At 39.5% G+C, this 18922-nt stretch overlaps 1 protein-coding gene across 1 annotated transcript in view; it reads right to left on the bottom strand.

The window, feature by feature from the left end:
• Positions 1-18922, bottom strand: part of VWA3B (von Willebrand factor A domain containing 3B) — a 431643-nt gene that overhangs the window by 78311 nt on the left and 334410 nt on the right. Inside the window, exons 20-21 of the mRNA XM_042783482.1 lie at positions 6325-6443; positions 1706-1756 (exon numbers count right to left, since the gene is read on the bottom strand). Of these exons, the coding sequence (XP_042639416.1) occupies positions 1706-1756; positions 6325-6443 (170 nt within the window). The remainder of the gene's footprint in view (positions 1-1705; positions 1757-6324; positions 6444-18922) is intronic.

Raw genomic sequence — 18922 nt, 5'->3', positions numbered from 1 at the left:
GTGTTCTTGGTCTGTGTCCTAGTCCCTTGTTTCCACCACTTTATCTTGCTTCTTTGTGTGGACTGTGATGGTCTGTTGTCTCCAAGACATTGTGGCATTGTTGTATTAAGATCTCTGTTAACTGTTTGTGAGGAGCAGCCACGGGTGATTCAGGCTCTTCTTGGTAGTTTTTTTATCATTGGCCCATTGATGGAGAAGGAGGTGGTGGCTCTTGGTCAGTAAGTGAAGTTGCAGGAGGTGTGGATTTAGTTGTTTCTTATGGGGACTATTGCTGTCTCCCACTCAATTAGACAAAAATTACAACTGAATAACCATCAAAAACCTAAAAGCACATGGACAAAAAAACACACCATGTAATCACACAGGAACAGTAACCAAAAAAAGGAAAAAGGGAAAAAGAAGAAGAAAAAAACAAGAAAATCTGCAATATCTGGGTATATGGCAATAAGAAAAAAAAGGTAGAGAAGGAGAATAATAAAGAAAAAATGGGGAAAATGCAAAAAGAAAAACAAGGAAGAGGGTTAACCATGAGAAAACAAAGAAAAAAGAAAAAAAAATTGCAACCATGAACAGGAAAAAGAAAAAGAGCTGAAAACTAGGACCTGGGAGGGGAAGAATAAAGAATAATAGTAAAAAGGACAAATGTATTAATAATAATAGTAGTTTTAAATCAGACAAAACCAAGCAAACTAAAAACCAGAAAAAAGAAAGAGAAAAAAGAAAAAAATCGGGGGAGGATAGGGCAGAGCACCCAGGCTCTGCCTGAGCACACAGACTGTGATGGAGTTCCTGTGGGCCCAGAAGGTGGGTGGGTGTGGGGTATGGCCGCACCTCTGTTCATCAAGGGTTGTGGGGTATAAGAATAACAAGGGGAATGTTACACCTTTTCAGTCATCCAGTTCCAGAGTGTCCTTGGGGTTACTGGCAAACAGAACCTGTTCTTAAGCCCCTGGAATCTCAGAGATTGCTGTCTCTTTAAATATCCAAAATGGTCAAGCTGCTGTAAACATTCAAAATGGCGGCACCCTCTGGACTGGCTAAAGTCCACAGCTCAGCCCGCCTTTCTCTTCCCTGGTGCTTTGCGTTTTATTCCCCAGCCACCAGAACAGTCCTCCGTGAAGTCCCTGGCTAGCAGGGCTGATTTTTAGGTTAATTCTTAGGTCCTACCACCACTCAGCACTCTCCAAGCCATCTGTGCCATGCCGTCAGGCTTGCTCAGGATCACTGCCAGACTGCAGCTCCGTATGTCTTTTTTGGTATTTTCATGTAAATTTTTCTGCTAGTTGAGGTTTAGTCCACTTCTATATCCTTCCCTTCAAGGCTCAGGGGTCCAGGATTATCTTTTGTGTCTGTGTTAATTGGTTCCCCTTTTCTTTGTTGGAGAGGGTCTGTGCAGTCTTTCTCCCTATTCTGCCATCTTACTGGAAGTCTTCTGTGTATCTCTTTCTACCTCATTTCATCTTGTATTACTATTGTCTATGCCCACACAGATCGGCCCTTACAAGGTGGGAGCTCCATGAGGGCAACCCTCTGCCTGATTTGGCTTTGCACTCTCCAGGCTCAGTGACAGCCCTTAGGGACTGTGGAAGAGAAGAACTAAGCAGTTACATGGCTGGACAATCCAAGGATGAGCATCAGGCTGACTGACGCCCATCACTCAATTCAAACTTTGCCTTAGAGAATGGGGAGGGCTGGGATGACTTACTTTTCTTTTTCCTCTTCAGATAATGCTTGCCAAACAATTTTATTCAAGCGCCTGTTAAAAGATAAATCAATAGCAGTAATTTAGCAGCAACACTATTTCATTGCAAAAGGCTCTGAAAGGCACTGCGGGGAGGGGGCCCTCAACAAAGAGCCATTACTACTGGGCCATGCAACTGTCATTTGCTTAAAGAGCTGGAATAACAGTGTCTCCCTCCCTCAGTATTACTGCAGAAGCCTGATTGATGGCATTGAGGCAATTATGTCTAAACACAGGCCATTTTCTTCCTAAAAAAAAAACATAACTTGGCCCTTTGTTTGCTTTGTCTTCTGCCTGGGTTCTCACAGCAAAAGAAGATAATAGAGTCATAAGCAAAAGAGTCAGGACACTTGAAAGATCAACCAGCCTGACCCCTTCACCTTCCAAATGAGGCTGCTGAGAGGTGCAGACAGATGAAGTGACCAACTTGTGCATCTACCCACAGCTTTTTGGCCATGCAAAGGCTAACGCCTGTCACTGAATGTTTTCAAGAGAGACAGTGTCACTCCAAGGGGAAAGAAAGAGGTTGAAGCTAGTGGTTTCTGTAGATCTGTTACAGCCCCTTTATCCCTGTTACTAATCACTGATGCTTCTTTCAGAGGTTCCAGCCCAGTTTTGTTCCACTATATCATCACCCACAATCAGGCTTCCTGGAGTGCAAGGCTCAGAACACCAGCTCCAGGAGTCATGAATGTGTGTTCCGTGGAGAAAACATAGCTTCAGTGGAAAACACTGCCCTTCTAAGCAGGCTCCTAACTACTGGACCCATCAGTGGAGCTAGGCTCTCTGAACACACTTCAGGGGATGCTGTCCTGCCTGCTCTCCCATCATGAACCTGGGGAGAGCAAGCACAAGGAGTCTGGCACAGTGGCTCACACACTCACAAACCAGAATGCCTGCATATAAGCTTGATTCATTTCTCCTCTTACTAACTGTGAGACTTTGGGCCAGGACCCAACTTTTGTATAAAATGGAGATAATGATGACACTTCTCTTCATGTTTCTGTGAGGACTCAATGAGCCAGTGTGTGCACTGCACACAGAATTGCATCTGACAGAGGTAAATGCTCTGTAAGTGTCAGAAAAAGTCAGGAAGAGGGGAGGGAAGTGAACCACCTCAGTGCTTTTCTCACTTGAAGTTTTAGTTCTTTGGGGTCTATTTAGAAATGGGATTTCTTTAATCATGTGGTTCATGTAACAATGATCAAGGTTTCTAAGACTTGCTAAAAAGATTTGCAGCATGCATTTTTTATATGTGCTTTTCTAAACAAATCTTTATTCAAAATCCTCTAGTGTCTAAGGCATTTGACTGCTAACCAAAAGGATGACAGTTCAAACCTACCAGCCACTCCTTGGAAAGAAGATTGGGCAATCTACTTCCGTAGTGATACTGCCTCGGAAACCCAAGCAGGGGTTATTATGAGTCAGATCTGACTCTACAGTAGTGAGTTGTTTGTTTTGTTTTTTTGTTCTTAAAGCTGAGCCTTGAGGTTGAGACAGTGTAGTAAGGAGGTTGGGATGCAGACAAAGGCTTTGGAGCTTCAAAGGTGAAGGGTCAAATCTCAACATCCCTACTTTGTTGCTGTGTGATCTTTAGTCACATAACTTTATGAAATTCCATTTTCTTACCCATCTAACAAGGATAGTTCCACCTACCCTTGGTGTTGAGTGAATTAAGTAAGATGAGCTCTGGTGGCATAGTGGCTAAGACACTTGCCTGCTAACCAGACGGCTGGCGGTTCAAACCCACCAGCCACTCCTCGGAAGGAAGGTTGGGCAATTCTACTCCCATAGTGATACTGCCTCGGAGACCCAAGGAGGGGTCGCTATGAGTTGGGCCGACTCGACGGCACATAACAACAACAAAAATATGTGTAAAGTGAGAAGGGGTAATTTAACATTTGTTCCCTCCAGGTTCTGAAGAAGGACAAGGTTTAGACACTCTGAGACACTGCTGGTGAATGTGGGTCCAATTAGTCAGCACATGTCTCATATTTGAATTAGATCTTTAGGAAAGTATTTTCCCAAAAGCATATTTTTATAACTCTGTTATTCTCCTATTTTCTCCCTTCATTGAAATATTTCAAAGCACACAGGGCAGGATACTATAGCAGAAAAACTGGGAGTGAACAGAAGGGCCGCCTAAGGTGTTTTGACATCAGGTCCCGCTGACTGGGGAGGTGATCAGATGAAAACCGATAAGCATGTGGATGTAAGTGAGTCCCTTTGGGATGCTAGGAGGGCACTGGACATGAGAGCCTTTCTCAGGCTGTTCAGCCTCTTCATCTGGAGATTTTATTAACAGCAGTTGTCTTCTTCATTTGTTTTACACACTGCCATCGAGTCGGATCCGACTCATAGTGACCTCTCCTTGGGTTTCCAAGGCAGTTATCACTACGGAAGTAGATTTCCCAACCTTCCTTCCAACGAGTGCCTGGTGGGTTTGAATCGCCAGCCTTCTAGTTAGCAGTCAAATGCCTTAAGCATTTGGTTGAGGGGTTTGCCATCACTAGATTCTTAGGTCTCAAGTTCACTTGCACAAAGAATTGCTTCATTTTCAAAGCTGGTTGTGACTAACAGCTCTTCAGAAGTCTGATCAGTAGCCCCTGCAAATTCAAGACCATAAATAGAGGATTCCAAGAATGATCCCCAAATCAGGTTAGAGCTAATGTTTCTCCTGTGGACCTGAGGGCTCTAACCTTGATCTTAGACTCACAACCAAAATAAGCCATAGAAAAATCACCCCAGAATCCACCCAACCCTGGCAATAATGACTCAAAGCTTATGCTCAGACACACGAGCCAAAATTACTGCCTCAGTTCTTAAAATATGAAACAGAAAGACTATACACATGGGTACTAAGTGTGAGCAAAATAGATAGCTTTTGTCATTATTTGTGACTAGATGGCTTTGAACTTCTGAGTAGTCTGGTCATCCCTAACCATTTGGATTTAGGGTTATATCTAGTTTACTTTCATAGTAAACTTCTTAGAAACATTATATTGGGGGTGAGGGTGAGACAGAAGGTAACTTAAGTTTCATCAATTATTTTTCATATTCTGCATATCTTTAGAAAGGCAGAGCAAGAAGGAAAAGGAAACTGACATTTATATAAAAAAAATCCTTAAATACTATTAAGTGCAAAATATTAGGAAATTTTGTTCTATATAATATTAATATGATTAAATAGTGAAAATAAGTTACTTTGAATACAAATTAATATTTTAAAAACTAATATTAATTTATTAAAAACTATTAAATATTATTAGTGATACGGTTATAATGACAATATTTCTCTAGAGGGTGCTAAAAGGCTTTTCCCAGGTTCCTTGACTCTTTGAAAGTGAGAAGTACAACAAATCACTTATTGTGTCCGTATTTTGGTTTGGGTATTAATGAAGAAGAGCTCTTTTCTGCCTGGGAAGGGGAGGTGTCCTGTCATTCTTAAAACCCTTAGGAAAGGGTAAACCAGCAGGAAGAGCCATGTAACTATGACACTCCATGTATTTATGGTTATTTCAGCATTGGCAGACTTAGAGAATGAACCAAAAGATATTTTTAGGTGAGGGAAGTAGAAGAGGCTCAGGTTTAAGGAGATTGGGAGAGGTCTATGATGGGCCCAAGGAGCTCTGCTGGTGTATGGTTAAGGCATTTGGCTGCTAACCAAGAGGTCAGTGGTTCAAACTCACCAGCTGCTGCAAGGAAGAAAGATGTGGCAGTCTGCTCCTGTAAAGATTTACAGCCTTGAAAACCCAGTGGGGGTTGCTATGAGTTAGAACCGACTCAATGGCAGCGAGTTTGGTTTCCGTTTATGATGGACCCAGTGGGGATAGGCTTGATTTTGCACAGCAGGCTTCAGCTGGATTGTGCACTCTGTGTAGGCAGGAGTGGAGCCTTCTGAACACTCACTACACACAGTGCAGAATCACAGTAGACCAGTAAATGCTTGCCTGGGTCACATTTACTTTTGTGTACTTTTTTCAGTTTACCCAACCACATGGTGGTAAATGAAAACCCACTGCACAGCTTGCAGAACCAAGAATGGGCTTGCCTGCCCTGTTAGGCTCGCTTGAAGCTTAATTAAATTCTTTACACTGAGGATTAATTATGTGCTGGAGGTGGGGTAAGGAGGTTATTAGATCTCCCTTCAAGGGTGAAGTCTAGATTAAATGCCCTTGTGAAAAGTAGCTGCCTGTGTTGGCACTGACACAATAACTATTTAAGGGTATAATTTTCATTGCAGTAAATTTGATTATCTTCTTGATCTTGATATATTTTTTAAAAATAATACTATACACTTATATATCTCCACTGTCTCATCATACTGTAGAGTTTAATTGGTCATTTGACAGAATGTTAGATGGTGAAATGATCAAATTCGCTCTGCTAAAAGAAAACTTCAAAGATGAAAGATGGTTTCTTTAAAACTTTGTTGCTGTAAATATGTTAGCTGCTGCTGCTGTTGATACTCCTTATGGAGAATTTTTAAAATAGCTGTTTCAGATGAAAAGTTCAACCTAAAATAAGAGAAAACAAAGAAACAAAATCCACATTCATTAAAGAGCAGCAAGAACAATACTCACTCTTCATAGGACTTTATCGCTTGTTCTACTCTCTGCTTGTACGTATTGAGCTTCATTCCTTGGGGATTAATTAATGTCTTCTTATTTGTGTCCTTGCACACATGTGTCAAGGGGAACACCTACATACCAATACCAAAATAAAGTGTCACTTGACAGGTTAACATGTGCCTTTAAAAGTGTATCTACATGGCTGTACAATGTCTTTCTGTTTATAAAACCAATACATTACACTTGTAGAAAAATTAGAAAATCATACAGAGGAAAACAAGAGAGATACCATTGCTTAACTTTACCTTCCAATAGTTTTACTATTTTTAATATAACCACCACAAGCAACAACAACAGCCTGACTCAGGAAACCGTAGTCAGAATTGAGTATTTTCTTCATAATAAGCCTCTGTAAACTGAGAAGAGTTGACAATGAGAAATAAATCTCATTGTTGTTTATTTGTAAATTATTAGTTGGGTTCAACATCTTTCTTGCATATTTATTTTACATTTTTTTGATTGTTGCTTGGGTGAAGATTTACAGAGCAAATAGTTTTCCATTCAACAATTTATACACATTTTGTTTCATGACATTAGTTGCAATCCCCTCAACATAAAGCATTCTTCCTACTTTCTCTCTAGAACTCAATATAGACTTGCAGTTTTACTACTAAAAAATATTTGCTTAAGCTTAGAATCAGTGTTTTAATGTTTGGGGAAATTTAATTGATTAAATATACGAGTCTTGATAAATTAGTATTTTCAGTACTCTGTAAATATTTAATGGAAAGTTACCTGTTTCATATTTTAAAATGTTCATTTGTAAATAAGTGTATATGATTAGGATTTGCTACACAGATCCCCCTCCAAGTGGTTGAGAGTTGTAGCAGGGTACCATCTAGTTCTTCTCATCTCATGGTCATATAGACTGAGGATCGCATGGTCTACCAGTCCCTTGGACTAATTGTTTCCATGCGTCTTTGGTTTTCTTCATTCTTCTTTGCTCTGGATGAGGAGAGAACCATTCTTGCATCTAGATGGCCACCTGCAAGCTTTTAAGATCCCAGTTGCTACTCAGCAAAGTAATGTGGAACAATGTTTTTGTGTAGTATGTTATGCCAATTGAGCTTGATGTCCCCTGGGACCATGGTCCCAAGCCCACAGGTCCAAAAAGTCACCACAACCTTGTCTCTTATCAGCTCTACTATATACCTGGACATTCTTACAGAACACACAAATACTCTCGTAGAAACATCCTCTGTATGAGCACACTCCTCCCTGGATAGATGTACCTGATTGTTCAGCTTGTCTACCTATCTATCCACCCACAGATCAATGTTTGCTATCACTGACAACCCAGTACTGTAGGTATAAAAGGGTTTATCTTTGTTGTCTGTACCTCCCATGTACCTCTCTCTGTCTTCCTCTTCCTCAATGCCATTGTGTTGATCACTCACATTTGGTACATTGCCCTTCCCTTTACCTAAATCAATACTAGTCTCTACCTATCTAGCAGTATTCCCTCCCCTACTCTCCCACCCCGGTAACCAAGAAAGAAAATTTCCTTCCACATATCAACATTTCCTTGACTTTTCACAATCATGTACTAATACAGTATTTGTCCTTCTGTGATTGACTTCTTTCACTCAGCACAATGTCCTCCAAGTACATCCATGTTATGCGGTGTGTTGGATTGGGTTCTCTAGAGAAACACAAAAACCAGCAAAGTATATATATATATATATATATTTATAGAGAGAGAAAGAGAGAGAGAGAAATTTATCTTAGATAAATGGCTCCAAATCTTTTGAATTCCTCAAAGTTCAAGCTGAAAAGTTCGTCTCTGGAGGGGGATGGGGCCCAGGGCCGTCTGGCTTTCACACGCACGGCAGAGGAGTTCAAGTCACAAAGTTCATCTCTGGAGAGAGATGGGGCCCGGAGTCGTCTGGTTCCCGTAAGCGCAGCAGAGCCGGGAGAATCAAACTGGCACGCAGGGTCACCATTCCCAACAAAGAATGAATCCGAAAGCCTCCGGGGCGAGCAGCGAGCTGCTTGCTCCAGGAAGTATATAGTCCGGAATGCCGTTCTTCCAGTTTGTCCCTGGGATAGTATTACAGGTAGGCCACACCCCTGGGGAAACTCCCCCTAGACTGACCGGCCGCTTAGGACGCAGTCATGTGATCCATCATGGGAACTACCACTCACAACTGGAGTCCAGCCAAGTTGACACATCTTCAACTATCACATGCGGTGTTTTGCAGATTCTACATTATTCTTTACTGTTGCATCATAGTATTCCATTCTTTGTGCGTACCATAGTGTGGTTATCCATTCTTCTGTTGATGGGCACCTAGGTAGTTTCCATCTTTTTGGAATTGTAAATAGTGCTACAATGAGCATGGATAGGCATATATCTGTTCTTGTCCTGGCTCTCACTTCTTTAGGATATATACCTAGTAATGGAATTGCTGGGTCAAATGGTATTTCCATTTTCAACTTTTTAAGGAATCACCATACTGCTTCCCACAGTGGTTGTATCACAGTCCCACCAGCAGTGTATGAGAGTCCTAATCTCTCCACATCCTTGCCAGCACTTATTTTCTGTCTGTTGAACTTTGCTACTAGTGCTGGGGCAAGATAGTATCTCATTGTTGTTCTGATTTGCATCCCTCTAATGGCTAATGATCATGAGCATTTCTTCATGTGTTTGTTGGCCACCTGAATATCCTCTTTGGTGAAGTGTCTATTCATGTCTTCTGCCCATTTTTTAATTTGAGTGTTCGTCTTTTTGGTGTTGGGGTGTTAGAGTTTTCTATAAATTTTAGAGATAAGTCCCTTATCAGATATGTCATTGCCAAATATTTTTTTTCCCAATCTGTAGGTTCTCTTTTGACTCTCGGAGAAGTCTTTTGAAGCACACACAAATTTAATTTTTAGAAGGTCCCATTCACCTAGTTTATCTTCTGCTGTTTGTGCATTTTGGGGTTATACTTGATAGTCTATTTATGTCATATATTAGGGCCCCTAAATTTGTCCCTATTTTTTCCTTAAGGAACTTTATAATTTTAGGTTTCACATTTATTATGTCTTTGATCCATCTGGAATTAGTTTTTGTGTATGGTGTGAGGTTTAGATCTTGTTTCATTTTTCTGCAAATGGACATCCAGCTTTGCCAGCACCATTTGTTAAGCAATCCCTTCCCCATTTAATGGATTTCAGCCCTTTGTCAAAGATCAACTGACTACAGGTTTTTGGACCTATTTCTGGGTTCTCAATTCTATTCCACTGGTCTATGTGTCTGTCGTTGTACCAATACCAGGCAGTTTTGACTACTGTGGCTGTATAGTAGGTTTTGAGATCTGGCAGTGTCAGACCTCTACTTCGTTGTTCTTCTTCACTAGTGCTTTGCTTATCCAAGGTCTCTTTCTTTTCCATATAAAGTTAGTGACTGTTTTTTCCATACCATTAAAGAATGTTGATGGGATCTGGATTTGGATTGCATTGAATATATAGATTGCTTTGGGTAGAGTTGACACTTTCACAATGTTCAATCTTCTTATCCATGAGCATGGTATGTTCTTCCATTTATGTAGATCTCTTATGGTTTCTTGAAGTAGCCTTTTGTAGTTTTCTTTGTACAGGTCTTTTGTGTCCTGGTAAGATTTATTTCCAAGTATTTTATTTTTTGGTAGCTATTGTAAATGGTATTGATTTCCTTATTCCTTTTTTAGCTTTTTGCTGGTATAAAGAAATCCAACTGATTTTTGTATGTTGATCTTGTATCCTGCCAGTATGCTAAATCTCTCAATTAGTTCCAATAGTTTTTGAATGAGTCTCTTGGGCTTTCTATGTATAGGATCATATCATCAGCAAATAGGGATGGTTTTACTTCTTCCTTACCAATTTGGATGTCTTTGATTTCCCTTTCTTGCCTTATTGCTCTGGCTAGAACTTCCAATACAAGACTGGTGGTTCAAACCCACCAGCCACTCCTCAGAAGGAAGGTTGGGCAATCTACTTCCATAGTGATACCACCTTGGAAACCCAAGGAGGGGGTCATTCGGATCTGACTCGATGGCAATGGGTTCTGGTGACTGTAGGCTTTTCTTGCTGTTCTTTTTCTAATTGTTGGAGATGTTGGTTTAAAGTGTTGATTTTGCTCTTTCATCTTTTTTGATGTGTGCATTTATTGCTTTAAATTGGCCTCTGATTACTGCTTTTGCTGTGTCCCAAACATTTTGGTATGTTGTGATTTCATTCTCATTTGATTCAAGAAATTTTTTAAGTTCATTTTTTATTTCTACTATTACCTAGTCGTTCTTAAGGAGGGTGTTGTTCAGTTTCCATGTGTTTGCTCTTTTTTCATTGATCTTCCTATTGTTGATTTCTAATTTTATAGCATCTGAGAAGATGCTTTGCAGTGTTTCATGTTTTTAAATTTATTAAGTCTTGCTTTATGGCCTAACATATGGTCTATCATGGAGAATGTTCCACATGCACTAGAAAAGAATGTATATTGGGCTGTTGTTCCAGTTGTTCTAGCTTTGAAAGTGGTGTATTAAAGTCTCCCACTACGACTGTGGAGTCATGTATTTGCCTTTTCAACTCTTTTACAGTCTAATTTATGTATTTTAGGGCTCTTTCATTGGGTCCATAGATATTTATCATGGTTATTGTTCTTGTTCAATTGATCCTTTAATCATTATATAATGTCCTTCCTTGTCTCTTATGGTGGTTTTTGTCTTAAAGTCAATTTTATCAGAATTTAATATTGTCACTCTAGATTGTTTTTGGTTGGCATTTGCTTGATATATCTTTTTCCAACCTTCGATTTTTCATCTATTTTTGTCTTCCTCTCTAAGGTGTGTCTCTTGTAGATAGCATATTGATGGATTATGTTTTCTTATCCATTCTGCAACTCTCCGTCTCTTGAGTGATGCATTTAATCCATTGACATTCAGTGTAATTATTGATAATTATTGAATTTGTTGCTGTCATTTTGTTATGTGTTTTTTCGTGGTGTTCCTGGTTTCTGTGTTCCATATAATTTTCTGTGCTGAGCTCATTTTGTTTATGAATCATGTTATCATTTCCTTCATTGCTGTTGTTTTAGTATTTGCTAAATATTTGTGCTTATCCTCTTTTTTATTGTGATGTGAAGGTTTATAATTTTCTTTGAAGTTACCCTGTGAATTATAATTTTCTCCCTGAATTTAGAACAGTCCATACTATCTTGCAAATCTCTTGAATTCCTCACCATTTAGAAGTTCTATAACTACACTATTTTTTTTGGGGGGGGGTTTGTAGTTGTCCTCATTTGCCAATTGATGTCTCTGATTCCCTGTTTACAATCTTGTAAGATTGTTTTACTTTGGATACTTCTATAACTGGTTTGGTTTCTGGGTTAGGTCATCATGTGTATTAATGGTTGGTTGTTGTTAGCTATTATTGGTTCTCTGTTCAAAGGACTCCCTTTAGCATCTCCTGTAAGGTTGGTCTGGTTTTAACAAACTCCTTTAATTTCTGTTTGTCTGGAAATGTCCTAATTTCGCCATCATATTTGAGGAACAATTTTGCTGGATATATAATTCTTGGTTGGAAATTTTTCTCTTTCAGGGTTTTACATATACCATCCATTGTTTTCTCGCCTGCATGGTTTCTGCTGAGAAATCAGAGCTTATTCTTATTGGTTGCCCTTTTTAGGTAACTTATTGTTTTTCCCACGCTGCTTTCAGGATTCTTTCTTTGTCTTTGGTTTTGGTGAGTTTGGTGATGGTATGTCTTGGTGATTTTCTTTTGGGGTCTATCCAGTTTGGACTTCCTGGATGGATGTATTCTCATCTTTCATAATATCAGGGAAGGTTTCTTCCAAAAAATCTTTGACAATTTTCTCAGTGATTTTAGTTTTGTCTTCCTGTTCTGGAATTCCAATTACACATAGGTTATGCCTTTTGATAGTATCCCACAAGAATCTTAGGCTTTCTTCATTTTGTTTTGATCTTATTTCTGATTGATCTCTTTCCAAAGAAGTATTCAGGTATTTGTCTGCAATCTCATTAATTCTGTTCCATTGATTTGATTCTACTCCTTTGCCATTTCAATGTGTTATTTATTTCTGAAAATTTAGTATTAATTTTCTGGATTTCTATCTGTAGGTTTTGTATCATTTCTAATTTTTCATTTATTTTGTCATTTTGTTCTTGTATTTTCTTCCAACATTGTTCGAGGGTTTTGTCTGTGTTTTCTTTAATTTTTGTGTTTTCCTTAATCTGTATCTCAATCCATTGAAGGTACTGAAGTATAATTCTTTTGAATTCCTTATCAGGGAGCTCCAATGCTGCTTGTTCCTTAGGGATGTATTCTGAGTCTGTATCTTGGTCCTTTGTTTTTACTGGTTTATGTTGCTTCACTGTGTGGACTGTGATTTTCTGTTGTCTCCGTGACATTGTGACTTTGTTGTGTTTTTATTTAATTTATGATTGTATGTTTGAGTGTGCTGTGGTTATGTTTTTGTGTCAACTTGGCTAGGCCTGGTTGAGTGGCTGGGAGATGGATGTAGTATTCCTCATGATAAGACTGGTAATCAACTCCATGGTGGAATCCACTGTGAGCAGCTGAGTAGCTGCCTTTGGGTATGTGGTCTGCTTCCCATAGATAAGCAACAGCTTTGGGAATGGTCTCTAGCTTATGGACACTTGGATCCTGCATGTAGCCATGCTGTTGTTCAGCAGCCTACCATGCTCTGCTGACCTTGGGACTTATAATGGATTTAAATTAATGGCCTGTCATGTGGTTTGGTAACATTGGGACTGTGCCTTTTTACTTGTCAACCTTGGGTTTGTCAGCCTCAGCAGCCAGAAGCTGTCTGAGTGAAGAAACGCCTCTAGTTCCAGTGGGCCAGAAGCAGGAGGCAGACCTGGACCCCAAGGTTGAGGGGCTTTCACTCAGCCCCTAGAGGCCGGCACTTTGAACTTGGACTTAAAGCCTCCAAATTGTGAGAGAATAAACTCCTGTTTGTTACGGCCATCCCATTTGTGGTATATTCTTGTCAGAGCAGTATTAGGTTACCAGAATAGAGTGATTTTCCCAAGATTTTAGTTTTTTTTTTTTTTTTTAAGATGTATCTGAGTAAGCAGGGCACTGTGCTCCTCTATTTGCTAACTGGCAGCACTTATGCACTCACCATCTGTCTCCTGGTAGGTGTGATAGAGAATAAGAGTGGCTGCACAGATTTCTGTTAACTGTTTGTAAAGAGCTGTTAAGTGTGAGTCAGGCTCTTCCTGGTGGTCATTAACCTTGGCCAGTTGGTGGAGAAGGAAGTAGTGGCTCCCAGTAAGTGGAGCTGCAGGAGGTGCAGGTGTGGTTGCATCATATGGGCACAGTTGTTGTCTCCCACTCAGTTAGACAAAAACAACAATTGAAAAGCCATCAAAAAAGTAAAAGCAAGAGGACAAAAACCACACATCACATAAACACATAGGAACAATCACCAAAAAGAGAAAAAAGAAAAATAAAGAAAGGCAATAAATGAGAGAAAATATTTAAAGAAATACTTTAAAAAGCCAAAAGAAATATGCATAAGAAAAAAGGAAAAAAAGAAAAAGAAAAAAAACTTGCAATATCTTGGGAGAGGGGAATAAGAGAAAAGAGGTAGAGTAGAAGAATAATGGAAAAGAAAATGGGAAAAATGCAAAAAGAAGAACAAGGAATGAGGAGAACCATGAGAAAGAAAAAGATGGGAACTAGGAACAGGGAAGAGAGAGAAAGCTGAAAACTAGAACCTGGGAAGGGAAGAAGAGAGAATAATAATAAAAAGGACAAAAAGAAAAATAATAATAATTTTAAAACAGTGAAAATAAACAAACTGAAAAAAAAAAAAAATCTGGGCAGGGAAGGGCAGGGCAGGGCACCCAGGCTCCGTCCGAGCACACAGACTGGGATGGAATTCCTGCCGGCCCAGAAAGTGGGTGGGAGTGAGGGATGGCTGCACCTCCATTCACCAAGAGGGTGTGGGTTATAAAAGTAACAAGGGGAATATCACACCTTTTCAGTCCCTTGTGTCAGGAATGTCCTTGCAGTTCCTGGCAAGTGGAGCCTACTCTTAAGTCCTTGGAATCTGAGAGAACACTGTAGCTTTAAATATCCAAAATGGTTGAACTGTTTGTAAACATTCAAAATGGCGGCTCCCTCCGGACAGCCAAAAGTCCACAGCTCAGCCTGTCTTCCTCTTTGCTGCCTCCCCCTTTATTCACCAGCTACCAGTGCAGTCCTTTGTGCAGCTCCCGGCTAACAGGGCTGCTCTTTAGGTTAATTCTTAGGTCCTAACACCACTCGGCAATATCCAAGCTGTCCATGCCATCAGGATCACTAACAGTTCACAGCTCTGTGTGTCTCCTTTTTTAGTGTTTTCATGCAGGTTCTTCTACTAGTTTGAGTTTAGTCCACTTCTGTATCCTTCTTTTCAAAGCTCACGGTTTCAGGATTATCTTCTGTATCTGTGTTCTCTCATTCCTCTTTTCTTTGTTGAAGAGGGTCTGTGTAGTTTGTCTGCCTGTTCTGCTATCATACTGGAACCCCAGGTGTGTACCTGTGTTTTACTGACTCTGTAAGGGCATTCAACTTTGTGGATCATAACAAATTATAGATAATATTGCAAAGAATGGAAAATTCCAGAACACTTAATTGTGCTCATGTGGAAATTGTACATAGATCAAGAGGCAGTCATTTGAACAGAACAAGGGGATACTGTGGTTTACAATCAGGAAAGGTATGTGTCAGGGTTGTATCCTTTCGCCACACTTACTCAATCTATATATTGAGCAAATAACCTAAGAAGCTGGACTATATGAAGAAGAATGTGGCATCAGGATTGAAGGAAGACTCATTAACAACCTGTTATATGCAGATGAGGGAGCTCTGGTAGCATAGTGGCTAAGACACCTGCCTGCTAACCAGATGGCTGGCGGTTCAAACCCACCAGCCACTCCTCAGAAGGAAGGTTGGGCAATCCTACTTCCGTAGTGATACTGCCTCGGAAACCCAAGGAGGGGTCGCTATGAGTCGGGTTTGACTCGACGGCACATAACAACAACAACAATATGCAGATGACACAAACTTGCTTGCCAAAACTGAAAAGGATGGAAGCATTTAGTTGTAAAGATCAAAGACTACAGTCTTCAGTATTGATTACATCTCAGCATAAAGAAACTAAAAATTTTCACAACTGAACCAGTAAGCAACATCAGTAATAGAAAAAAGAATGAACTTGTCGAGGATTTCATTTTACTTGGCTTCATAATCAACACCCATGAAGCAGCTGTGAAGAAAGCAAATGACATAGTGCATTGGGCAAATCTTTGAGAAAGATTTAAAAAGTTAAAGAGCAAAGATATCACTTTGAAGACTAAGGTGTGCCTGACCCAAATCATGGTATTTTCAATTACCTCATGTACATGTGAAAACTGACCAATGGCTAAGGAAGACTGAAGAAGAATCAGTGCCTTTTAAGTATAGTGCTGGCTAAGAATATTGAATATACTATGGACTGCCACTCCTCAGAAGGAAGATGGGGCAATCTACTTCCGTAGTGATACTGCCTCGGAAACCCAAGGAGGGGTTGTTATGAGTTGGTCCGACTCGATGGCACACAACAACAACAACAACATGGACTGCCAGAAGAATGAACTAATATGTCTTGGAAGAAGTGTGGGAATGATCTTTAGAAGCAATGATAGCCACACTTCATCTTATGTATTTTGGACATGTTATCAGGAGGGACCAAACCCTAGAGAAAGATATCATTCTTGGTAAAGTAGAAGGTCAGTGTAAAAGGAGAAGACCCTCAGTGGGATTGACTGGCACAGGGCAGCAACAGTGGTCTTAAACATAGCAACGATTGCATGGATGGCACAGGTGTGGGCACTGTTTCATTCTGTTGTATATGGGGTTGCTATGGGTGGGGACAGACTTGATAGCACCTAACAATAACAAAGTTCTTATTGTGTTTAAGAGGAGAGTGCAAATACAAAATAACTTAAAACTTGGTTAGAAAAATTTTTAATCATCTACATTAAAACTTTTGAAACAATCATGCAAAGAACAGAAATACAATCTATTCCTTCCAAAGAGGCAGACCAAGAGGATGCACATTCAAAACTATCAATCTAACAAAAGGCTAGAAAGGAAAAAAGTTATTTACAAAGGAAAATGATATTAAACAGAAAACAGAATAAATGGTGGTGTGTTCATTCAACAGAAAAATGCAGCAGAAAAAAGGATGAAAAATAGATAAAATCCTAAAAACAGTTCAATAGCAAGTTTCAGAATAAAGGTGAAATATGATAACATTTGTAGTAAGTTTTAAATATGTAGAAGAATGGTTTAGTACTTTTGTATTATGAATATGAAAACATGCATGGAAACAAACAATTGCAAAGCCAAAATTGTTAAAAGAAATTGGTAAGTTTAATTAACTACTGAAAAAAAAAAATAAAACAAAAAAACAACAAATATGTTCTAAAGGCAAAAGTGAAACTCAAAATCATGTTGTTAGGTGCCATTGAGTCGTCTCTGACTCCTAGCAACCCTATGCACGGCAGAATGAAACACTGCCTGGTTCTGAGCTTAGACAGACTCAGAAGAAGGAAGCGGCCATCCACTTCTCAAAGAATTGGCCAGTGAAAACCTTATGAATAGCAGTGAAACACTGATATTAAATCATAGGACCAAGATTTTGAGGAGAAGGGTGTTCCCTCTGAGGAAGGATAAAGGGGAACAAAATTTAAAAAAGGGGGGGAGTGTGTTGCACAGAGGACCTCAACTTTATCTGTAGTACTTTATTTCTTTTTCAAATATCTGAAAAATAAATTTTAAAACTATCAACAGTGGTTATTTCTGAAATTTGGAGTTTCAGGACATTGAAGGGGGATAGGTAGGACTTTTACTTTTTACTATATTCAGTTATATGTGTGTGTGTGTGTATATATATATATTCAAGGGAGCTCTGTAGTGTAGTGCCTAAGGCACTTGACTGATAACCAGAAGGCTGGTGGTTCAAACCCACCAGCCACTCTTCTGAAGGAAGATGGGGCAATCTACTTCCGTAGTGATACTGTCTCGGAAACCCAAGGAAAGGTCGCTATGAGTCGGGTCCAACTCCACAGCACATAACAACAATAACATCATATATTCAAACTATACATATTAGTTTTGTAAAATATATTACTTTGTAATTAAGACGTCAAAACCAAAACAATAGGTAAAGATTGAGAAAACCATAGAGAATGAAATGAAGTTAAAAGCTGCACTGTCCAACCTTGTTACTTAATCAGACACGTGAATTTGGCATATGGCTTCATAACAATCCTTTTCAGAGGAAAGGAGCTAGAATGGTGAGATGATGGGACTGTGAAAACTGAATGAAGCTCACAGGAGTGAAAGAAAAAAAAATCTACCAGCCCTCAAAATAGACAGCTAGCTATAAGTTACATAAATTGGCTGGGGGCAGGGGTACACCAACAACTCAGTCTCAACAAAATGAAAGACTGGTTTTCATTTTTTCTCCCTTGAAAAAAATACCCCTTTAGCGTTCTATAAATAGATTTCCAAGTTTGTTAACTTATGTCTCAATTGTAAGTCAACACCACAAAATACTTAACAATAGTATCACATTTCACCATATATGTAACAAAACATTTGCCATTTCAACATTCTTTACAAGCACAATTCAGTGACATTAATTACGTTCATCATGTTGTGCAACTATCACTACTATTCATTTCCAAAATTTTCCATCTCCCTTAGCAAAAGCTTTGTGCCCCTTCAGCAATGGCTCTCTCTTTCACTACTACCCCTGTAACCACTAATAAAGTTCCACATGATCCATTCTGACTTGTGCTTAATGCACTTCAAGAAAGCCCGTTGTCTAAAGTTCTACTTCCCTCTTTGGTGGATTTTGATCTGTTGCCTTGCACAGCCATCATGTACTTCAGGGTGGCAATTGTTGAAATGTGGCTCTTGTGCACCCACTTTCATTCCTTTCTGCATGCAGACTTGGGGAAAGATAAAGTCATAACCCACACCTTGAGTTTCTGGTCTTATTTTTACAACATGGTGGTCACAAGGAGGTCACATGGGGCATTCTATTTATGATGTCAAATTTAGTGTGACTATGAGGTCATAAGGAGGATTCTCATAGAGACTTGGGCGATCAGAATCATTAAGCAAGCAAGAGGGGAAAAAGATAAAGGATAGCTCTGTTTTAGAGAGAATAACAACTCCTGATCACAGCACCTTTAAAAATGATGCAAACCAAGCATAACAACTAATGAGGAATGATTCTGGAAAATATTCTAAAGCAAAAGGTCAACTCAAGGTATTACATACTTCGATTCCCTTGAGGTTAAAGAAGGAGCCTTGCAAAACTGATAATCGCACCTTCTGTAACAAGATTGTAACTATGAGAGATGTAGAGATAGAGAGAGTGAGAGTCACTGACCACAAAGGCAAAAGAAATTGCTGGAATTCCTGGACAGGCTGATTTGGGCTGATTCTTTTGGGATTTGTTTCACTGTTAAACCAGAGATACTTCTTGTTACGGTTTGAATTGTGC

The sequence above is a fragment of the Orycteropus afer genome, unplaced genomic scaffold (assembly GCF_000298275.1).
Source record: "Orycteropus afer afer isolate SDZICR_OR568_19922 unplaced genomic scaffold, OryAfe1.0 scaffold00017, whole genome shotgun sequence".
NCBI lineage: Eukaryota > Metazoa > Chordata > Mammalia > Tubulidentata > Orycteropodidae > Orycteropus > Orycteropus afer.
Note: the sequence above shows the minus strand (reverse complement) of the source record. Positions and strands in the feature narration are given on the sequence as shown.